The 24,966-nt window shown below is 41.3% G+C and overlaps 1 protein-coding gene across 2 annotated transcripts in view; it reads right to left on the bottom strand.

Moving 5' to 3' along the window:
* Positions 1–24,966, bottom strand: part of CAMK4 (calcium/calmodulin dependent protein kinase IV) — a 305,065-nt gene that overhangs the window by 104,296 nt on the left and 175,803 nt on the right. For both annotated transcript variants that reach the window (XM_075067151.1, XM_075067152.1), the window contains exon 5: positions 3,411–3,483. In XM_075067151.1, the coding sequence (XP_074923252.1) occupies positions 3,411–3,483 (73 nt within the window). The remainder of the gene's footprint in view (positions 1–3,410; positions 3,484–24,966) is intronic.

Below are 24,966 nucleotides of genomic sequence, written 5' to 3'. Positions count from 1 at the left end.
CACACTGTACAAAAAAACACTTATGAAGGAATAAGGTGCTGCTGAGCTCCTCCTTCGGGCAGGAATCAAAGGAGGCAGAGTTAAAGTTGTGTGACTGGTGCATAGTGACAATCACTAACTCTGCATTGCCTGGTTTTCTAAAATTGGTGTTTTGTTTTTTCTTATTACACTAATGATCTTGTAAGTGGAACCTTAATGTTATATTTTCTGGTTGCAGAATATCTGAGCTTTTGGAATTGACAATATCATTTCTAGAAGAACACAAGGCACATGGGGCATTGTGGAGTGTCTGGAATGTTATTCCACATAAAACATGTTTTTGCATGTTAACTTCACCATTAGAAAAAGTGAGTGTAGTGAAAGGGGTTTGATTCAGAAACATCTTTGCGGGGGCCTGGGCTGGCTTCTTGGAGCTGCTAAGCATCCTGTTCTTGCTGATAGGGGGATATGAGAGTTATTAATGGCACAGAAATTAACAGCAGCGATTAGAAGACGAAACTTGAACTGGTCTCTTGGCCCCTAGTCCAGGACAGCTTTCTCTAAGCCACACTATGTTTGTGGGGAACTCGGTCTCCCTTTCTCACTCCACACTAGCTGGAAGCCTGTATACAGTGGTATTTGGACCATGCAGGACTGCAGTGATCTCACTATTGCTACGGTACTCCGTGGAACCAGAAATAAAGTCTAGCAACTTATTAATTTGACTCAGAGCCTTGTTTTGGTACTGGACACTAGATCTCAGCAGGGACAGACCAGGGAGCTGAGGAAGTTTCATGTGGTTATTGCCTATAGTTTTTTCCCCATATTTCTGCACAAGAAACGATTATAAGAAAATTGAAATTTTAGGAGTATACAATATGGGGAAGAAGGCTGTGTCTTTGGGAACTCCTTGACCAAATGACTACATTTGTGCCACAAACTTTACCCTGGGCCCGTAGGTGCCCATCTGGGGTGACCCTGCATGTTTATTTTTGAGAGGGCTGAGAATTTAGCTTTAACTAGACATTTTGTTGCAACCTAAACTACTTGTCTGCCCATAATCCATCTTGCTTGTATGTTCTCTATTGAGCAGTTCCCTAAGGCTGTATGTGATTTGTTTAGAGACTTCTACATACATGTCAACATACATGAAGGAACAGTTAGCAACAAGAAGAAAGTCAAGGAAAGTGTGGGACCCTTTCTGAATGAGGGAGGCAACCCAGTGACAGAGGATGTGGAAAGAACTAATGTAATCAGTGCTTTTTTTGCCTGACTTCACAAACAAGATCAGTTCCCAGACACTGCACTGGGCAGCACAGCATGGGTAGGAGGTGACTAGCCCGCTGTGGAGAAGAAAGTGGTTCAGGATTGTTTAGAAAAGCTGGATGAGCACAAGTCCATGGGGCCAGATGTGCTGAATCCGAGGGTGTTAATGGAGCTGGCAGATGTGATTGCAGAGCCATTGGCCGTTATCTCTGAAAACTCATGGCGATCGGGGGAGGTCCCGGATGACTGGAAAAAGGCTAATGTAGTGGCCATCTTTAAAAAAGTGAAGGAGGAGGATTGGGGGAACTAAAGGCCAGTCAGCCTCACCTCAGTCCCTGGAAAAATTATGGAGCAGGTCCTCAAGGAATCAATTCTAAAACATGTAGAGGAGAGGAAAGTGATCAGGAACAGTCAGCATGGATTCAGTAAGGCAAGTCATGCCTGACTAATCTAACTGCCTTCTATGACAAGATAACTGGCTCTGTGGATGAGGGAAAAGCAGTGGATGTGTTATTTCTTGACTTTAGCAAGTTAAAGTAGTATGGATTGGATGAATGGACTACAAGGTGGATAGATCATTGGGCTCAATGGGTAGTGATCAATGGCTCCATGTCTAGTTGGCAGCTGGTATCAAGCCGAGTGCCTCAAGCGTCAGTCCTTGGGCCGATTTTGTTCAATATCTTCATTAATGATCTGGAGAATGGCATAGACTGTACTCTCAGCAAGTTTGCAGAAGACATTAAACTGGGAGGAGTGGTAGATACGGTGGAGGGTAGGGATAGGATACAGAGGGACTCAGACAAATTAGAGGATTGGTCCAAAAGAAATCTGATGAGGTTCAGCAAGGACAAGGGCAGAGTCCTGCACTTAGAACGGAAGAATCCCAAGCACTGCTACAGACTAGGGACCAAATGGCGAGGCAGCAGTTCTGCAGAAAAAAACCTAGGGGTTACAGTGGACGAGAAGCTGGATATGAGTTCACAGTGTGCCCTTGTTGCCAAGAAGGCTAATGGCATTTTGGGCTGTATAAGTTGGGGGCACTGCCAGCAGATTGAGGGACGTGATCATTCCCCTCTATTCGACATTGGTGAGGCCTCATCTGGAGTAGTGTGTCCAGTTTTGGGCCCCACACTACAAGAAGGATGTGGAAAAATTGGAAAGAGGACAGCGGAGGGCAACAAAAATGATTGGAGGCAGGAGCACATGACTTATGAGGAGAGGCTGAGGGAACTGGGGTTATTTAGTCTGCAGAAGAGAAGAATGAGGGGGGATTTGATAGCTGCTTTCAACTACCTGAAAGGGGGTTCCAAAGAGGATGGATCTAGACTGTTCTCAGCAGTAGCAGATGACAGAATGAGGAGTAATAGTCTCAAGTTGCAGTGGGGGAGGTTTAGGTTGGATATTAGGAAAAACTTTTTCACTAGAAGGGTAGTGAAGCACTGGAATAGGTTACGGAGGGAGATGGTAGAATCTCCTAACTTAGAGGTTTTTAAGGTCAGGCTTGACAAAGCCCTTGCTGGGATGATTTAGTTAGGGACTGGTCCTGCTTTGAGCAGGGGGTTAGACTAGACCTCCTGAGGTCCCTTCCAACCTTGATATTCTAGGATTCTATGATTTGTCAGACAGCGATTGCAAATAAAGCAAAACCTCTTTATTCATGACTACGTTCTGCAGGAAACTCCCATTCAAGTTTCCCTAACACGCCCTGCAATCTTACTAATTCATTCATTCCATTAGTCTTTCAATGTTGGATGGAAAGGTAATGCATTCTCTTCTGTACAAAAAGGAATCCTAAATAAATGATAGCGATGTACTTCACAAAAATTTGAATGGAAGACTACAAAAGGGCCAGCAATCTCAAATCATTTTCTGTCCTAAATGACCTATACTGAACTTGCAGGTTTTTGAAAATGGGTAGTGATAAAGAACATTAATTCAACTATAGCAGATGAATTATAGCATATATTGGTGTCACTTAAAGTCACTTTTGCTTCTGAGATGTCACTACTTTCAAGGGATTGATAGAAAAGTTATTATAGAAATGAATGTATAGACTAGTTACAAGGAACAGCTGCTTCTTTTGCACCTGTGTACTTATTAAGCAATTATTCCAAATAAATGAAAGATTATTATCTGCTGAGCCTATGATCCTAGTTAATACTTACAGCAACTGCCTCCAGGATTTGTTTAACAGCATCAGCAGCATCTCGCTCACTGTAATATCCTTCTTCCACAATCCTAGAAAGAAAGCAGGAGATACTGCTCAGACTCATGGATATAGATGAGCATGCAATGTAGGTAAATGGTTCATAAAAAAATTAATCAGAAATAATCAAATTCGGACACATCAGGTAAGCTGCAATGCTCTCTGCAGAATCAAAATTGCAGATTTCTGATGGTTAAAGCTAGGTCTATGCATCTGTACTTTACCTGCGGTTCCTAGTTAATATAAAAAAAAGAGGATTTTAAAATACCAGTTTATTGTTGTAGAAGTAAAATCATAAATACTAATATAGTCTGCAAAGGAAAGGTATTAGAACTCTATATGATGATGAATTTTAGAAAATCAGAGCTAGACAAATCATCTAACACACCTTTTGGGGATGCTTTCCTATATTTATATTTAGTTTAAGCCATTCTTCTAAAAATGATGTGCCATCCATTTGCAATGTCCCACTAAGATCTGCTCTGCACAGTCTAGTTAGTGTGTTTGGTATTAGAATCTGAAGGCTGCAATATGCTGATTTGTCCTCTTTTGTTTTCTGAGTATAGAACTGCTGTTCTGTGGTCCACACAGAAACTTCACTGCAATGCAAGACTTTATTGTTTTTTAATTCATTAAGCCCAGCACGGTATGTGCATATTGCTTCTGACAATTAATAGCCTGATTTTTCAAAAGTGCTGAGGACTTGCAGCTCATAGTGACTTCTATGGGCTTTGTTGGGGCCAGGAACCTCTGAAAGATCTGGTGACTAAATCTTCTTTTCTAACATTCATTCAACTCTTTATTAGAGAAAAATATATTTGTTTAAAGAGCGTTCTCCTCTTCTGAAGCTTTTTAAACAATGGTACATTAATATATAAATGTCTTTTTCTTTAAACGAGTAGCAGCAATGACAGAATATCTGGTGCCTGATTCAGTGTTTCATGTTCTGGGACATTCTGGAAAACCATGAACTAGTATTACTGAAACAAAATATGAAAACACAGTTAAATAAAAAAATAAATAATTGTAATCATTTAGCTTTTTTTCGGTTTAAAAATTGAATTAATTTTCAAAGCCCAACACAACAAATACATTGCACTCAGGCCATATATTGTTACTTGAATATAAACTAGTAAACTATGTACAAAAAAATTAAAAGATTTATATCACTGAACACTTACAATAATTCTCTTGACCCCCCCCCCCGTCGTTCTATTGCCAGTATTTTCTAGCTATACACAACATTTATGACCAATAACATTTCTCTCTTACAGAGTTACACCAAAAACACATTTGACCGATAGGTTTGATTATTATATTGATTTTTAAAAGCTCAACCTGACATATACAGGTTTTTGTCTTAGATACTGTACACAGAGGTGCATGGCTGTATACTTTCTGTAAGATCAATGACTGCAAGTTGTGTGACTGATTTTAGTGATAAAGCAGAACAAGCTTCCACATACCTGGAGCAAGGTTGAGATCTGATTTACTGAGGAGGGGAACACTTGGCATATCTCTTCTGCAGTATTTATTTCAGCAGCGCTGTTGTGATGAGTGTGGCACTCAGAGTGAGAGCCACTGTGATGGGGCGCCTGCCCCGCACTCGGCTCTAAGGGGTTAATATAGCCCTAGGGAGGCTGCACTGGAGACAGCCAATCAGAGAAGGGCTGCAGGGAGCAGCCAAGCAGAGCCAAGCAGGCCCATATAAAAAGGGAGCTGCAAGGCAGAGGAGGGCAGTTCTCTGCTGGAAGCCCTGGAGGAAGGATTGTTTCTGGAGGGGTGAGAGAACTGCCAGCACCCTGGACAGAGCAGTGCATCTAGTAGGGACCAGGAGAGTGAGAAACAGCTCCTGGAGGGCTGCTGGAGTTTGCAGGCTGAGGCCCTGAGGCAACGGCAAAGAGGATGCTGGGGCCATGAGGAAGTGGCCAGACAATTTGCTACAGTAGCCACTAAGGGAAGTGGCTGAACAGCAGACTGCAGGTCCCCTGAAAGGGGAGAGCACAGTGTGTGGCACGGCTGGAGGGCTGTGATGCTGAAGAGGATACCAAAGACCTTTGAGAGATGCAGGTCCTAGAGCATGAGCGACGGCAGCAAGGCACCACCTGAAGTGGGCACACTAACATGTAGAGGTAATCCCCAAGACAGCCAGCAGAAGGTGCCAGAGTGGTGAGTGAATCCCGTTACAGTCACCCTCTGATGTGTTTCATGACGACAGCACAAGGGCTGATGAAAAAAGTGCTGTGTGACAAAAATTACTACGTTGTCACTGGGACTTCCAGTATAATCTATATGGCTATAAAAAGATAATAACCCACCAACCAGGGTAGATTTAACAAATATGGTAGCCCTTTATTGTCCCTGTATAGAGTGAAAAATGGGTTTGTTTTGAGTAATGTCATTTACAGTTTTATCATATAACTGACCAGCAGTAGAGAAAAATACAGTAAAATGATTCCGTTTGACTGGAGGGAAAAATCAAATGAGGCAAGGATATTTTTCAATGTATTGTTTCATAGTACTGCCTAATAATCAACACTCATTCTATTCATTGTTCTTCAGTGGGAGACACAATATAGTCTAAAGTGACACCCACTCATCAATGCAACAGTAAAAACAGCAACTTATAGTACTTGTTATTTCACTAGAGAATCAGAGAAAGACTCAGTTGTGACTCAGGAATTTCTGCAAAAAATTCAACATAAGAGGAGTTTTCTTGTGGTTTAATGTAGCATAGCACTGAATTATTTTTAGGCGCAGATTTTAGAACAATTTTTAAGAGCTTTAATTTTAAACATCATTTACTTTCTATGCTATTGCTTTGACTGTCTGGATACATGAGGGCCAAAATTCTCTGTGTTGCCATTTTCATTCAGATGTCTCCAATAGACCACACTGTTCTAGTCCAAAAATATATCCCACAGCAGCAGCTGTTCACTTCTTAAGACTAGTTCTGTATCACCAGTAAAACATATTATTTATGGGCCAGCTGCTACTGACTCCCTGATACTTTTAAATCAATATTAACATAACGATTGTACCAGTTTTACGAAAAAACCAAAAGTATGGAAATCCAAAGTTAAGGCTGTCATTTATGTTATCCATAAGTAAGTGTATTGCAGTTTGTAAAATATACTTCATTACATACCACAGTGACTAGAAACTCCTGTACTTCCCAGACCTTGGGACCATTAGCATTTGCAGGATCAGGGTTATAGTCGGTTATTTCAAGAAATAATGACGTTTTAGGTCTCAGATTGCTGAGAGCCTGCTACATGCTCTAGAGTCTACTGAATAGGTGATATTGAAGAACATGAACAGTCAAAACACACACACTAAAATCCTTTTCCCTTTTAAAACACTAGTTCACGCATATAGTAATAACCACTTTGGACCTACAGAACATAGCATAGTTTTATATAAAGTTACATCTTTCATACCAAAATTATCCCAAAGTGCTGCAAAACATTGAGTTAGACAACTGGGAGCACATTCACCAGTGTGACTGGCATTATGCACTCAGGAATAAATTTATCTGAGGAATTGGACAGTTTAACGGACAGACAGTACGTGTTGAAGAAATAAGAGACATCACCTACATTTTTCAAGAACTGACAGAATGCTGAGCTTTCATCAGTAGTACCATGAGAAGTGGGCAGAAAAGGCCTGCCTCATGCAAAGGATACAACCTCTGTGAATGTAACTCCTTTGACCTCTAGTCATTTATAGTATTCTTTAGTGTCAGCATTGAGAAAGTCCTGGTGAACATAAGAACAGCCATACTGGGTCATACCAAAGGCCCATCCAGCTCTGTACTCTGTCTTCTGACAGTGGTTGTGCCAGATGCTTCAGAGGGAATGAACAGAACAGGCAATCATTGAATGATCCATCCCTGTTGTCCTTTCCCAGCTTCTGGCACTCAGAGGCTAGGGACACCCAGAGCATGGCATTGCATCCTTGACCATCTTGGCTAATAGCCATTGAAGGACCTATCCTCCATGAACGTATCTAGTTATTTTGTGAACTCTGTTATAGTTTTGGCGTTCAAAACATCTGGCAATGAGTTCCACAGGTTGACTGTGTGTTGGGCAAATACTTCCTTTTGTTTGTTTTAAACCTGCTGCTTATTCATTTTTCATTGGGTGACCCTTCCTTCTTGTGTTATATGAAGGAATAAATAACACTTCCTTATTCACTGTCTTCATACCAGTCAAGATTGTATAGATCTCTATCATATTCCCTCTTAGTCACTTAGGGTGACCAGATGTCCCGATTTTATAGGGACAGTCCCAATTTTTGGGTCTCTTTCTTATATAGGCTCTTATTACCCCCAACCTTCATCCCGATTTTTCACATTTGCTGTCTGGTCACCCTATAGTCACCTCTCTCCCAAGCTGAAAAGTCCCAGTCTTTTTAATGTCTCCTCATTTGGAAGCTGTTCCATCCCCTTAGTAATTTTTGTTGCCCTTCTCTGTACATATTCCAATTCCAGAATCTTTTTTGAGATGGGGTGACCAGAACTGCATACAGTATTCAAGGTGTGGGAATACCATGGATTATATAGAGGCAACATGATATTTTCTTTCTTACTATCTATGCCTTTCCTAATGGTTCTTAACATTCTGTTAGCTTTTTTGACTACCCCTGTACATTAAGCAGATGTTTTCAGAGAACTATCCACAACGACTCAAAGATCTTTCTTGAGTGCTAAAAGCTAGTTTAGATCCATCATTTTGTATGTACAGTTGGGATTCTGTTTTCCAATGTGCATTACTTTGCATTTATCAACACTGAATTTCATCTGCTGTTTTGTTACCCTTTGTAACTCTTCACAATCTGCTTTGGACTTAACTACCTTGAGTAATTCTGTATTGTCTTCAGATTTTGCCACCTCACTGAGCAGAGGCAGGACTAGAGGTGCAACCAGGTTTCCGCAATCTCCCTGCTACAGTCTCTTATCTATTCAGAATAGTGAGTAAGTAAAAAGGCGGTTATAGTCTTTTTCTTTGGTTTTCTTTATGTGCAAATGTGTAGTTTGCTGGAAATATTTTAAATTGTATTTTTCCTGGATAAGGCTGTTTATCCATTTGTTATAAGCTAATAGACCCTGTAATATTTCATCTTGATCACAGAGACAATTTTTATGTTTTTTCTTTCTTTTTATTAAAAGTTTGTTTTTTTAAGACCTGTTTGATTTTTTTCCTAGTTAAGGCTCAAGGGGATTGAGTCTGTACTCACCAGGGAATTGGTGGGGGAGAAGGGTCTCCCAGGGTAACCTAGGGAGGGAAATGATTTATTCCCATTTGTTGTGAGACTCAAGGAATCTGAGTCTTGGGGTCCCAGGGAAGGTTTTGGGGGGACAGAGTGTACCAGACAGTGGAATTTCTGGTTGGTGGCAGCACTACAGGATCTAAGCTGGTAATTAAGCTTAGAGGATTCATGCTAGTATCATTTTCTGGACGCTAAGGTTCAGATTTGGGAAAGAATACTATGACATGGCGGCAGCGTGTGGGATAGATGGAATCCAAAAGCCAGTAGGAACATTAATTTTCTTTTCTAGCTGCTTGTAAGCAGAGAGAAGGGTTTGTTTTTTTTTAAACTGCAGCCAGAGAATTTTTTTTTCTTTCTTTTCTCCTTTCTGGTTGTGCAGAGATTGCCTAAGGCAAGGAGCCATTAAGGTAACAAGGGTCTTTTGTTAAACAATAGAACTCCAGCTGTGAGTCAGCGACACCAGTAGAACATATTTGCATATCAAAGAGGTTTTTTTTTGTTTTAATTTACACGTGAAAGATTAGATAGAAGAAGGAAAAAAAAAAAGGCACCCTGCTAGGCTAACCCAAGCAGGCAGCAGAGGAACAGCAGTTCAGACAATAAACACCAGAGGGCACCCAACACAAGAAAACAGGAACCATGACTTCCAGGGAAAAACTGAATGTAGAGGGACAAATCAAAAAAGCAGACCACAGGTGACAAACAGAAAAAAGAGAAAAAGAGGTGGAGCTGAAAGAAAGGGAAGAAAATATCAAACTGGCAGCCTACAAAAGAGAACAAGCAGCCAAAGAGGCAGCCTATAAAAGAGAACAAGAAGCCAAAGATGCAGCCCACCAACGAGAGATGGAAAAACAACAAAAAGAACTGGAAAAACAACAAAAACAAAGTGAAGAGAGGGAAAGAGAGAAAGCATGAACTGGAGTTAGCGCAGGCTAGGCAGCATGCTCCAGCCAGTCCTAACAACCCTGCGCCAATGATCATTCCACATCACAAGAAGTTTCCCACTTACAAGGCAGTTGATGACACTGAGGCCTTCTTAGAAAATTTTGAAAGGGTCTGCCTTGGGTACAGCATCTCTGAAGACCAGTACCTGGTAGAACTGAGGCCACAGCTCAGTGGACCCTTAGCAGAGGTGGCGGCTGAAATGCCTAAGGAGAACATGAACGATTATAAACTTTTTCAAACCAAGGCCAGATACAGAATGGGGATAACACCTGAACATGCCCATCGGCGGTTCAGAAACCTAAAATGGAAACCAGATGTGTCATTCCCCCGACACGCTTACCACATTGCAAAGAATTATGAAGCCTGGATATCAGGAACAAAGGTTAACAATATGGACGAGCTGTACCTCCTTATGCAAATGGAGCAGTTCTTAGATGGTGTTCCTGAGGAAATAGAGAAGTACATCCTAGATGGAAAAGCCAAAACGGTAATTGAAGCGGGGGAGATTGGAGCCAAATGGATAGAAGTAACCGAAAAGAAAAAAGCTACTGTCAAGGGGAATGAATACCCCAGAGGGCACACCGACAATAAACCCTACAACCGAGGGCAGCCGAAGACCCCACCTACCAACCAAGGAAAGCCACAGACGCCCTATTCTTCCACCTCACCAGTCTCCAGTAACCCACCTCGACTCAGTGACCAGTCAGCTGGAAGATGCTTTAAGTGTAATGAACTGGGACACAAAGGCTAACTGCCCAAAGAACCCAAACCGAGTGCAAGTCATTATACCACCATCACACCGAAGATCCCCAGGCCCAGATGCCTCTCAAATACCCTTGGAGCGAAGGGAAAATTTGAGAGTGGGCAGAAAGAAGGTTACCGTGTAGAACTGATAAATGATATTGTTTTTAATTGTTCACTTTATTAATGTAACTTCTGTTCACCATTCGCTACACTTGCCTACATTGTAACTTCTGTTCACTGTTTGCCATATTGTAATTCAAACCCCATTTTAGAACACTCCACTCAGTCACTTTGTAAAAGCTTCCTCAACCTTTGTTTTTGCAAACCCTTGCTGTAATCTTCATTAGTATGTTTAGATTGTGTGATGAGGCATGTATGGATGATGGAATCACCTCCAGCCCCAGCCTGTCCTGATGAGATAAAGTTCAACTACCACGGCTGAAGCCTAGACAACAGCCCTAAACAAAGTAAAAGCATCCACCCTAAAAGAAAAGGACAAAGCAACAGAAGGAAGATCAAAGCCAGGTTCAGGCTGAAGTCACACCTGCAATTGACGGGTAATCAATCCAACCCAGAGGCAGCGTGACAACGCAAGACCTATAGACTTTAAATCCAAACTAAAAGCCTGTAAAAAAAAAGAAGGGTGAGATGAGAGACTTTGGGTACATTCTGTTGCCAACATGAGCCAGCCACTTTCTGATTGATTTAACAACAGCGAGATGAAGCAACTCCATGAACTAACACAGGGAAAGTCCCCTATAAGCTGGACTCTGGAAGACTGAGGACTTTGAGTCTATGGTCTGCTGCAGCCTCCAGGGAGCATCAGTGACGGACTCGGTCTCCACTCTGTGTACAGAGTATCTGGCCAGTATTCTGTCACAAGCAACTTTTGGCTGGTAACTATAATATCTCACAGGAACTTGTATGATGATTGTGTGAATGGAAATATAAAATGGAAAATAATCATAGGAATAAGTAACCAACAACTTGTTTGCTGTTATCTTTTATTTTATTATGGTATTTACATAATGTGACAATGTCTTGTCCCCTTTAAGATCCTGCTAGTTTTATTGTATAAACCCGCGGGGAGAGACACGAGGGCACAAGTGTCAGCTATCACTAATCCTTCATGGACCCCAAATTCCTCACCCAAAGGCCCAAGTGACCATTTACCCCTTCATGTCACAAGCCGTAGACTTGCCTACAGCTGAACTGCCTGTCCAGTACAAAGGCTGGTCAGGAATGTGGACTTTTGCAGTCTATGACAATTATCCCATCCCATGCTACGGGGGAAGACTTGGCCAACCAGGTGGCGGGCCAAGACGAGGAATAGAGTTACACGCAGCCAAGCCAGCAAAGCTTCCCAGACCATCCTGTTCCGGAGCCATCCACAGAGGGCCCATCTGTGTTACCAGAGACCCAGACAGAGGTAGTGGACCCGGATCCCTGGCTAACTGAAAACAGCCACAGCGCCTCCAGTCCCAGGCCCGAAACTGGAAAGCAACCAGAACCAGTGCCAGCAATTGCAACCACATCTTCAACCCCAACCCAAGGCGCCAGCAAGCCTTGACTGGCAGAAGCAACAAACACCATACCCAGAGGCTCAGCCAGAGCCTGAACACCTGGTGCACCAGCGGAGAGCGGTTCCCAGCACGGAGACACCCATCACCTACATCGCTTCCAGAGGGACCAAGCCCAAGTCCACAGTCCAGGAAGAACTGGTGTCCCCAGCCTCAAGGGAACAGTTCCAGACTGAGCAGGAAGCCGATGACAGCCTTCAGAAAGCTTGGGCGGCGCACGGAGCGCCCCACCGCCTCTCAGCCTTTTCTAACGCGATCCCGTGTGTTGTTATGACAAGACTTTTTACAAGGAGATTCTTTCTGGTGGACACCAGGAAGAATGGCAGCCGCAAAAACAGTTGGTGGTTCCAACTAAGTACTGGGGGAAGCTCTTAAGCTTAGCCTATGATCATCCCAGCGGCCATGCTGGGGTGAACAGAACCAAAGACAGGTTGGGGAAGTCCTTACACACCAGCACATCATACAACACATGAAAGCTTATTATGTCTATTTTAAGATGAGGTATGATGTGGAGCTGTCAAGTGGTGCTGTTACCATAGAAATGGGAACAAACAATGACACCGTCTTTGAAATATTTGCATTCATTTCTATTATTGACGATGTATTGTTTCAAGACATAAAATTGGATTTCTCTGTGACCTCAAAGCTTCACAATGATGTAAAGGATAAAACAAAATCTGAAAATGTGTACAGGTATCATTAAAGTGTAATAGCATTGATGACATTTCTAGTCATCATCATCTTGTTCCTCATTACAATCTCTGTCTAGAGTGGATGGGTTACTAGAGTCTTTGTTGCCTGACATACACAAATCTGTGCAGGTAAGTTTGTTCCAGTTACAGACACAGGCGACTGTGCAGCGAAATCTGATGCTATTAATAAGGTCTTGTAGCAGCTCAGATGCCATTGTGCCTGTGAAGAATACAGGAAGTAATTCATCATCCACATTTTCTGTCCATGTTGCACGGGTCATCCAATATCTGGTTTACCCATGTTCAAAGACATCCAAATCTTTGTTTGCCAAGATGCTTTTCTGACATGCTTTTCAAAACTGTCACCACATGGTGGGAGTTTAGCCAGTGACTTGTTCTTTTTGATGGGTAGATTGAGGCGCACACAACTCAGGTCTCTGTGGGTCTCCTTTTCTTTCTTGCTCTGGTCATGCAGCACTTGTACCAACTTTCTTGCTTCAGAAATTGTGGCTTCTCCATCCCTCTCTCCCATTTTGGCAAGATCTCTGAAGTGATAATCTCCCTTTGTTATGACAATCTTAAAAAAAGATTTTTCCCCAATATCAAATAGGGGACATGGTCACATCCTAAATGAATTCTTTGCATTGGTCTTCACTGTTGGAACAAATTGACAAACTAAACAGTAATGAGTCAACAGGACCAGATGGTATTCACCCAAGAGTTCTGAAGGAAGTCAAATGTGAAATTGCAGGACTACTCACTGTCATCTGTAACCTATCATTTAAATCAGCTTCTGTACCAAATGACTAGAGGATAGCTAATGTGATGCCAATTTTTAAAAAGAGCTCCAGAGGTGACCCTGGCAACTACAGGCCAGTAAGCCTCAGTCCAGTACCGGGCAAACTGGTTGAAACTATCATAAAAGAACCTAATCGTCAGACACATATATGAACATAATTTGTTGGGAAACAGTCAACATGGTTTTTGTAAACCATGCCTCACCAATCTACTAGAATTCTTTGAGGGGGTCAACAAGCATGCGGACAAAGGAGATCCAGTGGATATAGCGTATTTAGATTTTCAGAAAGCCTTTGACAAAGTCCCTCACCAAAGATTTTTAAGCAAACTAAGCACTCATGGGATAAGAGGGAAGGTTCTCTCATGGATTGGTAACTAGTTAAAAGATAGGAAATAAAGGGCAGGAATAAATGATTAGTTTTCAGAATGGAGAGAGGTGAATAGTGGTGTGCCCCAGGGATCTGTACTAGGCTCAGTCCTATTTAACATATTCATGAATGATCTGGAAAAAGGGGTAAACAGTGACGTGGCAAAATTTGCTCATGATACAAAACTACTCAAGGTACTTAAGTCCCAGACAGACTGCGAAGAGCTACAAAACGATCTCACAAAACTGGGTGACTGGGCAACAAAATGGCAGATGAAATTTAATGATAAATGCAAAGTAATGCATATTGGAAAACATAATCCTAATGATACATATACAAGGATGGGGTAATTAGCTGTTACCACTCAAGAAAGATCTTGCCGTCACTGTGGATAGTTCTCTGAAAACATCCACTCAGTGTGCAGCGGCAGTCAAAAAAGCGAACAGAATGTTGGGAATCATCAAGAAAGGGATAGATAAGACAGAAAATATCATATCGCCTCTATATAAATCCATGGTACGCCCACACCTTGAATACTGCGTGCAGATGTGGTCACCCCATCTCAAAAAAGATATATTGGAATTGGAAAAGGTTAAGAAAAAGGCAACAAAAATGATTATGGGTATAGTATGGCTTCTGTATGAGGAGAGATTAATAAGACTGGGACTTTCCAGCTTGGAAAAGAGGCGACTAAGAGGGGATATGATAGAGGTCTATAAAATCATGAGTGGTATAGAGAAAGTAAATAAGGAAGTGTTATTTACTCCTTCCCATAATACAAGAACAAGATGCCACCAAATGAAATTAATAGGTAACAGGTTTAAAACAAACACAAGAAAGTATTTTTTCATGCAATGCACTGTCAACCTCTGGAACTCCTTGCCAGAGGGTGTTGTTAAGGCTAATACTATAACGGGGTTCAAAAGGGAGCTAGATAGATTCATGGAAGATAGGTCCATCAATGGCTATTACTCAGGATGGGCAGGAATGGTGTCCCTAGCCTCTGTTTACCAGAAGCTGGGATTGGGTGACAGGGCATTGATCACTTGATGAAAACCTGTCTGTTCATTCCCTTTGAGGTACCTGCCATTGGCCACTGTCAGAGGACAGGATACTGGGCTTGATGGACCTTTGGTCTGATCCAGTGTGGCCATTCTTATGTATGCCTTTCACCCACTAGGGGCTGCTGTAGCTCCAGAAGAGAAGGTGGACAGCTGGGCAAAGAGACCATGTTTCTCAGAGCAAAGCCAGGTGAGGAGGGACAAAGCAGGACACATGAGGCTGCTGGAGGGTTAAAGACTGGGGTTTAGAAGGGCTAGTGAGAGTCAAACTGGGGTGCAGACTCCAGAGCTAGTGGGGTGACAGCACTGAGCCAGGGACTGAATGGGAGGAGGCTGCAGGGACACACAGGGGCAGACGTGCCTGACTAAATGGGAAATCCTAGGGGTCAGCCAGGATCTGCATGGGGGAAGCTCCCCAACTCCCTAACAATTCCTCTCCCTGCAAACCCCACCAAAAACCCTGTTCAATACTTCACCCACCCACCCACACAACATTCCAAGTTCACTCCCAGGCTCCTATGCCTAGTAAGGAATTTGTCAAAGAAACATTTCCTGAATCTTTTTTGTCTGTATTGTTACACACATACTTGCTGACAGGTATTTTGAAATAAATTATCAAAACTACTGAAACTGGTATGATTATATTGTTGTTTTTTGACAAATAAAATATTCATTTTAAAATATTGTGCACAGAAATTATCTTTTGGTGCATAATTCCCCCCTAGGAGTAATCTCTGCATCTTGCAAAGGACAGGGCTCTAGGGAAAACAATTTCTGGACTGATAGCTGCTGTGACTGTCCCTCCCTTGCCTGATTTAAATTTAGTTATCTTGGCCATGTTAAGCAAAATCAATTTTGATGCCACATTTCTTGACTGGGTTGAAGAAGCTATGTGTCCCATCAGAATCAAGTGCATCTCTCTCAAATCTCTCCATTTGTTTTTCATCAACAGCTGCTATTTTCAGTGGAGAGTCTTTTTACATCTTATGGTAGATATGTTATCCAGTAGATAAGCAGCTCTTGTTGTGATTCAGGGTCAAATGGGTTTGCCATCTTGCTGATGACATGGTTAGTAAAAGCTGTAACAATTTTCATCCCTTTCCAGTGCAGAGGCAAGGATTGTTTGAGGACTTTGTCTTCACAACTTCTTGTTAGTTCACTTCTTTCTCACATGGTTTTTGTATATTCAGAATATGAAGCTCTGGATTCTTACCTCTAACATGAATACTGACCGGTGCATAAATATCACTGAATTAAAAGCTAATTTCTAGAATAACTCAAAGCTTAGTACTACATGCATAGGCAATTACAAATTAAACCTTCTACCAGGCAGACTAGATGCTAGATTGTATGGACAAAAGCATTACATTAGAAATTCATATACATTTATATCTACCCACTATGCAGTTCAAACTATGGACACACCATCTACTGCTAAATATGCACAGTCATCAGCCACAGACTGATTTGCTGAGTAAATTTCAACTGAAAATATAGAAAACCGTTATAGTCACTTATGAAATACTTTGACAATTAAAAATATGTAATGTGAAAATAGTTCATGTTAGTATATTCCAAAATGTTGATACTTGCCTTTTTCGCCACATACTAAACAGCATAATCACTTCTGGGGGCTGGGGGGGGGCACACCTACCCATGTAATACCAATAAAATTATTTTAATACACTCATTTGGTAGCTTTGACTAATAAACACCACGTAAACGTGTTGAAATTAACTTAAATAGTAAAAACTGTATTCAGTCATGTTGAAGAGTTTCTGGAACTATGCAAAATATGGCACTCATTTTGGGTGTCATTGTTTTACTTAGCCTACTGGCTGACAACAACACTTGAGAGCACCGCATCATAACTCATCTAAATGTACAAAAAATAAGCTTTCAAATGATATACAATGTGAGTGCATGTAGGGAGAGTATATTAAACTCCAAAAACATGACCCTTTTTGGAGAATTGTTACATATTAGGACCAAATGGCATCTCCAGTATAAGAATGCTGAATGTGATGCTTGTGTCAGTTGAGTACACTGAACTGTCTTCTCACTCAGTCTCAGGAGAATGAGAATTCATTCTACAGTTGCAAATTAACAGAGACCCATTTTAGACAAGGATTAAAAACTAAATGACTTGAAGGCGGTAGGCACAAAGAAGATTCTTATGATGGGCAGAGTGCAAGTAAAAAATTTGTAGAGCCCACTTATTGCAAGACACATTTGCCTCTTTCCCAGAGAGAAAAGAATAAAGGATGTTCCCTAAACCCCTCAATCATCTAAACACTCCCGGAAGCAAATGTTTGGGAACTGAACACCACACTGTCTCATACGATACAGCTTATAAGATCTTTGGGAAAGTAAATTCCAGAGTCAAGGGACCTTCACTGAGAACACCTGGCTACCAGATCCGTGACATTGAAATATAGACTATTAGCTCAAATGTCCAGTTTATATCAACCACCGACAAGATTCAAAAGAGGGGGGTCTCGTAATCAGGACCTATCTTGCAGAGTTTTTATCATAGATCAAAATCAACATTTTGAATTGTACCCAAATAGGAAATCAGTACAGCTTCTGCAGAGCTGGTGTGATCTATTCCCAGAAGTCAGCACTGACTTACAGGCAGCATATAGCTGCATTCTGCACCCGCTGTAGCATCCAAGTGATCTTCAAGCACAATTCTATTACTGAAACATGCTTGCACACTTGCTGTCTCCCATCCCATCCTCCTAAAATAGTTTATTCACTCCAGGTATTGAAAAGTTAACAATTTTAAGCCTTTACTTTCCAAGATGCCCTGGTTCACTGTAGCCCTGGATATCTGGAAGTGCACTTCTACTCTAAAAAGCAACTATGAAAAAACGGTTTATTGTTGATCATAAGATTTTCTTTGTATGCATACTCAGATATAGCTGCTGTATCTGATGATTAGAACAAGTTCTTACTGCTTTTTACGCCCTGTTACACACCCACATCCCCGCACACTCCTACTAGAGTTCTCTCTGGTTAAACACTCCCTGGCTATTATGTTTGGAGCCTACCTCACTGGGTTCTGTGTGCGTTCAGATTCTAAAGACTTAACAGAGTCCAGACATTGCCCCTGGCATGGGGTCTCTAGGCACATGCTTGAAGTGCAGATCCTCTGCCTAGTACCCCGCTCCCGAGAGCTCAGACACCGGGTCCAAGTGTCTATCTCCTGGGACTAGCAAGGACTCTTCAGATGCCCTTGTATCTTAGGGCTTGGCTACATTGGAGAGTTGCAGCGCTGGTGCTGGGTTTACAGCGCTGCAACTTACTCACCATCCACACTTGCAAGGCACATACAGCGCTGCATCTCCCTGGCTGCAGCGCTGGCTGTACTCCTGCTCTGCCTGGGATATAACTGATGCAGCACCGCTCTGCCAGTGTGGCCATCAAAAGCGCTATAATAGGCCTCCAGAGGTATTCAGAGGTATCCCAGAATGCCTGTTCAGCCACTCCCAACAGCACTGCAAATGCTGCAAATGTGGCCACACTGCAGTGCTGGTAGCGGTCAGTGTGGCCACACTGCAGCACTTTCCGTACACAGCTGTACAAAAACAGCTGTAACTCCCAGCACTGTACAGCTGCAAGTGTAGCCATACCCTTAAACACACTCTCTTCCAGAACTGCAACCCTCTGGGTTCACAGTTTACCTCTGCAGGGGCACACAACAGTGCAAGCCAACAGACTGACAGACTTTGCACAGCATTCTAACGCCACCATTACTCTTTACTTAGCAGCATGAGAAATACACAGACCTACAAAAAATAATAAACTCACCTGTACGTATTTCCCTGCTTCAGTTTCTTCCTCACTCTAGAGAAGTCTTTGGGTTGGGGCAGAGTCGTCTAGGGTGTCCTCTCTACAGCTAACAGCATCTTTCCAGAATCATGGAACTTCTCTCCCTAGGTCAGCTAGCTTCCTTTGACCTTGGCTGGTCCCGTAGTTAAACCACACACACACACACACCCCTACCTTTTCTTCTCTCCTGCTCAAAGCTTCCTGTATGATTCTGTGAGTCTTCCCTCAAGTTTATGTATTGCCCTACCCACATTTGTTTTCTTTGTTCTCCTGCTAGAGATTTTCCACTGCCCCTCCCTCCAGAGACGCTTCTCCCAGATTGAGCCAACCTGTTGTTTCAAGGTGTTTCCACCTGAGTAGGTGACCATGAAGGTTTAATGACCAACTAGCATCTCTTGTAGGCATGTGCTACTGCCCCATCAGCAAACAGGAGATTCCACATCCACCTAGAAACATTTCATACTACAACAATTTCATATAACTTCATAAAATCAACCAACATTCAGAAGTTGTACATTTACACTTTCCCCAAATTGTCACACTCTCATTAACCCTGCAGTAAATATAACTATGACAGAGTATGAGCTACATTCTATTCATTCTGAAGCATAATTTTCAGAACTGGTTATGGTGTCTGATCAGTTACACTAGTTCAAACTCACTGAGGACAATGGGATGGCACAGATACAGCTAAGGGACTACATTTACTGGTGATGAAGCATGAGGAAAGAACCACCAACCTTGACTTTCAGAGCCCAGGTTGAGCTCTTTGGGCTGACAAGATAAACTTGTAAACCAAACACATTGGATATGGAAATCAATGAGACACATGAGATATGGAACCCCACACTGCCATTTTTACAGTTTCTTTTCAGTGTAGAAATGAAGTTTAAATTCTTGACATATATTTTTCTACCATAACTCCAGTCAACTGAAGTTTGTATACTGGGAAATAATGAGGTCAACACATGGAAGTGATCATTTTAAAAAACTGAACTAAATAGTAGGATTTTTGGTTCAGTTACAATTGAAAAGCCAATGCAAATCCCACACAAACAACAAAACTAAGCGCCAAATTGTCAGCTCTGCCAAAGTCCTATTTGCATTGCTCTAGCAGAGACCTGAAGCTTCCTTAAATGGGCAGATAATTTCCCCGGTGTGGCACAATCCTTGGTTGGCATAAAGTCAGCTTTGTCATGCACATCTACCTCACTGGGTAGAGGGGGTGTGTTCCAGCAGGCTCAGATGGTTTTGTTTAGAAGACCGTTTTCAAGATTTGCAGGACAAGTGATCTTCTCTCCTTGCTGCTACCACTTTTTTTTTTTTTTGGAAGAGTCACCAAGGTTACCACTAAAGACCTGAATTAGAATTTAATGTAATTGTGCAACAGAATATTTCAATAGTGAGATACAAATTAATTTTTATAGAAAAATGAGCTCCCAAGACATCACAAATGAACTTCTAGCCTCTGCTTTACTTTCTGACTGTTACTGATGTCCAAACAATCTCATTTCTTATTTTTATATAGCCTATCGTCTTGGAGTTTTATCTTAAGGACATTTTCCTCTCCTCCTAATAAATCTTTTGAGAAATTAGGACACCTTGAAGGAAAACAAGACAAACTTCTCAGAGATCAAGGTTTTGTGAATCTGTTGAGCTATTTTGTAAAAGTTTTGAGATTCTATTCTACAAAAGTCTAAGATTTCACAAAATTAATCTGAGCTTTATGAAACCCAAACTTCATGAAGCAGTTGGAGAATGTGGGATGTGTGGGTAAAGATAAAGACCACTTCTCTCTCACACGGAAGAGAAGGGTGAAGATGCAGGTGCTTCTTCTGACCCTCTTCCCATCAGACCCAACTGCACTTCTACTATCATCTTCTAATCAGTGGCTCCCGACATAGTCTTTCTGTAGCAGCAGGCTCACCCCATTATCTCTGTCTTTGGGGAAAAAGATGAGGCTTTCTGCCTTTCCTCAATCTAAAAAGCAGGATTTCTATCAACAGGTACACTGCCCACTCCCTACCCAGCAACTGCAAGTCTGGAGAAATACTTTACCCAGTCCTACTGCATTGCCCTTTCAAATGCTAAGGGGCAGAAACAGCTCACCTAACTGTAGGCAGTGCTCTCAACAGCAGAAATGACTAACTGTGGATGCTGATATAACTCAGCCAGGAAAGATTTGATTTTTCTTTCTTTTTTTTTTTTTTTTAAAGGGGCAGTGGTGTAGAAGCACCTTTTTCTGGCAGACAGCTCCTTTGAAGAGCTGGATGTGCCATTTTGAGGAGAGAGGCAGGCACACCACCAAACATTTTTTTCACCCCCCCCATCCCTGTCCCCAAATGGCAACTGGGGAAAAAGTACTTCCCTATTTTGAAGCAGAGGCCTCACATGTATGGCAGTACACAGACCAACCAACAAGCCCGTCTCCTTTTTCTGGGGCTGCATAGTCAGTAGGGATTATTCCAGCCCTAGGGATGTAGTTACTCCTGCAGCTCCAACACAAGGGAGAGAACTATCAACTCTTTCAATCCCCTGATCTACTCTAAAACATGAATTTATGCATGAAATTTGCTTCATGCTTCCTTCATCTCAGGCAGATTAGTGAAAATTAAATTTTAAGTTAATTAGCCCAGGCACTTAATACACAATTTGGATCTTGTCTTTTCTTTAAGGTAATCTTCACGGCCTGTCTCTAAACTAGTATTTAATATTGCTGCTATAATGCCTCTCCCTTCCCACTCCGCAGCTGGCTGCATTTCAGTAGCAGATGAAGTGATAAGCATATAATTTAACTTGCAAAAGGCTTTATACATACACATGAATATAAAAATAACTGCTAACATGTTCAGTACTTTTGCACTGCAAATTCAGATAAAATATTTTTAAACCCAGACTTCTCTCTGTTTAATATTCCCTGCTCTCTCTCTCTCATCCTCCCCCTAACTATATTTTTCCCATTATAGATCACTCAGCAGGAACATCTCAGAATAAACTTTTTTTTTTTCTATTTTCAGTGTTTATTTCTCCAACCCTTTTATTCCATGTATTGCTAAAAGGCTGGATCCTGTGGTCCTGGTGTAAATCCTGTATGAACTTTAATGGGAAATTGCCTGAATAAGGACTACAGAATCTGGCCCAGTGTTGACAGAGTCTTCACCTTTCTTGATTTCTCATTCCTTTACAAAGGTAGTGTGTGTGTGTGTGTGTGCGTGTGTGCGTGTGTGCGTGTGTGTGTGTGTGTGTCTAAAAACATTTTGGCTGTTGTTTAATCCTTCTGTAGTTGTACTTTTAAAATATACTAATCTGAAACATTTCTGTACATTAAAACTGTTTGAAAAGTCTGCAGAAATCATTAAAGGAAAATTAGATCACGATAACCTACAGCAGAATGGTTGCCATAGGGTACACTTTTCCAAATGGCTCATGTGCATATTGAAATGAAGTTCCAATTTCTTGCTGCCTTGATATGTTTAGTTAGTTACAAAGCCAAGCTCCTTTGCAAGTGAAGTAAATCAAGTTAACGCATAGATTCTTTATATTACCAAGGTTGAAATGTAATCATAGAATATTGGAGTTGCAAGGGACCTCAGGAGATCATCTAGTCCAACCCCCTGCTCAAAGCAGGACCAATCCTCAGACAGATTTTTTGCCCCAGATCCCTAAATGTCCCCCTCAAGGATTGAACTTACAACCCTGGATTTAGCTATCCCTCCCCCTCAATGAATATAATTACCTTGAGTCTCATTCAGTATCCTGATTGCCCTGATTTTAAGAGTGTTTCTGTATCTTAATGGAGCATAGCAATTAGCTTCTATATTAATTCAGACTTTACAATTACATTGTATGTCCATCTAATGTATGAAAAGTACATTAAAAATGGCTGCCCAAAGTTAGGCTCCTAAATCCTTTTTTATATATCTATACAAAAGTGGCCTGATTTTCAGAAGTGAGCACCCAGCATCTCCCTTGGAAATAACTTGGTATTGTTGATTGCTCAGGACTTTGGAAAAGTCAGGTGAATTATTTAGTACCCTAAATAACAATTCCGGAGCCTAATTATAAGCAGCCATTTCTGTGTATGGAAACTAGATTCTAAGAGCTATGTTTCCAAATTACATATAAATTTGCAGTACCAATTTATCTAACAAATATTTCTGTATCTATTTACTTATCTCTATCCATAATGATATATGGCACTATTATTGCAAATTGATAAGCATTATCATATTAGTTATTTTGTCACTTTTGTGCAATTTAATGGGCAAAAAGTGGAGGAGTTTTGTACTTTCAGTGTTTTTATCATTGTTCTTGTGGTTTCAATAAAACTTCTATAAAGAACTAGTAGAAAAACATTTTGCAAGAGTTGTTAACAATTTTAAAGTTTTCAATAACCATTTTTAATTTATTTGAATACTTTTCATGAAAAAGTTGTAGAAAATTTTGGTTTCATAAATTTTGTTCCCCCTTCTCTCCCTTTCTTCGTCTGTTCCCTCTTTTTTTTTTTTTCCTATTTGCATTTTCCCCTGAAAATAGGAGAAAAAGGAAAAATAGATCTGAGGCTGGAGGGAGGAAAATAAAACAAATCTAAACCCCCAAATCAGTAATTTTCCACTTGGGGGTTTCATCATAAAAACAGGAAGAAAAATAGATAATTTGTTTAATTAAAGATTCTTGTTTAAATTTTGAACCAGCTCTAATTTCAATTAACATTTTCCCATCACTATAATCTCCATCAATGTAAATTCCGCTCTCTGCCGTGTATGCATCATAAAGCCTTTAATTGAATGACCCCCTTTGTTTTTTTGTTTTTTTTTTTTGTTTTTTTTAAAAAAAACAGACTCTGGGGTTAATTTTCCCCATGCAATGGCCCTACAAACTACTCCACCAGGACCCTTTCAACAGGATCTAGGGCACACGATGGACACACAAGGGGTAGAATTAAGGTTGCATGAAGGACAGTAAAACTGGTATTTCTTAATTTTTTAAGTGCTTGACTTTGCAACTTAAATAACATTTGTTTAATGTAAGCTGGGGTATTTTTGTAGGTGTGTATACACACACACACACAGAGTCTAAAATAGACAGAGGTGCACAAAGGCTTATTTAGTTTTAGATTTACAGAAGAGGCAATAGATTAATAGATCAGTGGAGGGCAGTGTTATGAATTGGCTGAGGGTAAGTTTGCTGCAGCTTTTTTGGTTCCTGGCTGGAGGGTGATAAGGCAGCCAGGACAGGAAGGTTCAGTGGCCGTAATAAAGGCAGCTATTCCTGTAGTGGTTCAGGGTGACTGAACAAGGATTTTCAGAGTTGCCTGTGTGCATCAGGGTCCATCTTGATTTAAGAGGACTTATGTGCATAGTATAGATAAGAGCATATACCCAGTGTAAATAAACAAATTAGCTCAGATCTGAGTCTGCCACATCAATCTCCAAACAACAACAGAAATGACCTTGCTGAGAAGCTAGAACATATGGTGCCTATACGCTTCATGCTCGACGCACAACCATACAACATTTAAAATCAACCATGTCACCGTTCTTTGATTCAGTGAGCTCTGCTTCTCCTTCAATTACTGTTGACAGCCCTAATACTATCACAATGCAGTCAGATGTGTTACCTTTTCCTGTGCTAGCTGTTAGGAAGCTCACACGTTGTAGGAGAAACACAGAGCCCCGAGCGGAGGTCAGAACTGATAAATATGGCATCTAAAAGGAGGAACTGATATTCAGCTATTTGGATGTAAAACATACCTACTTTTCTCTGAGTATAACCATGTCCTATTTTGCTGATCTGGGGTTGTAACTATTTTGTTTAAGAACAAAACAAATGAAAAACTTTCAATTTCCTTTTGTCATCCAGTCATAACAAAGATTCTTGCCTTACAATATTTCCCAGGAGAAAAACAGTGACAGACAAAATAGATCACAATTTTTATAACCATTTTTTAAGTACAGGGATGGAGGATGGTCCTGTGGTTAAGGCACTGAATTGGGACTCAGGAGATCTGTATTCAGTTACCAGTTCTGTCACACACCTCCTGTGCGGTCCTGGGCAGGTGCCTCAACTCCCCACCTGTACAATGATAATACTTCTCCCTGCCTTACAGGGGTACTGTGAAGATAAATTCATTCTTGATTGTGAAGCAATCAGATAAGGCCTGATCCCATTCCCACTGAAGTCAATGGGTGTGTCTCTCCACTGATTTCCATGGGAACTGGA

The sequence above is a fragment of the Chelonoidis abingdonii genome, chromosome 6 (assembly GCF_003597395.2).
Source record: "Chelonoidis abingdonii isolate Lonesome George chromosome 6, CheloAbing_2.0, whole genome shotgun sequence".
Classification (NCBI taxonomy): domain Eukaryota; kingdom Metazoa; phylum Chordata; order Testudines; family Testudinidae; genus Chelonoidis; species Chelonoidis abingdonii.
Note: the sequence above shows the minus strand (reverse complement) of the source record. Positions and strands in the feature narration are given on the sequence as shown.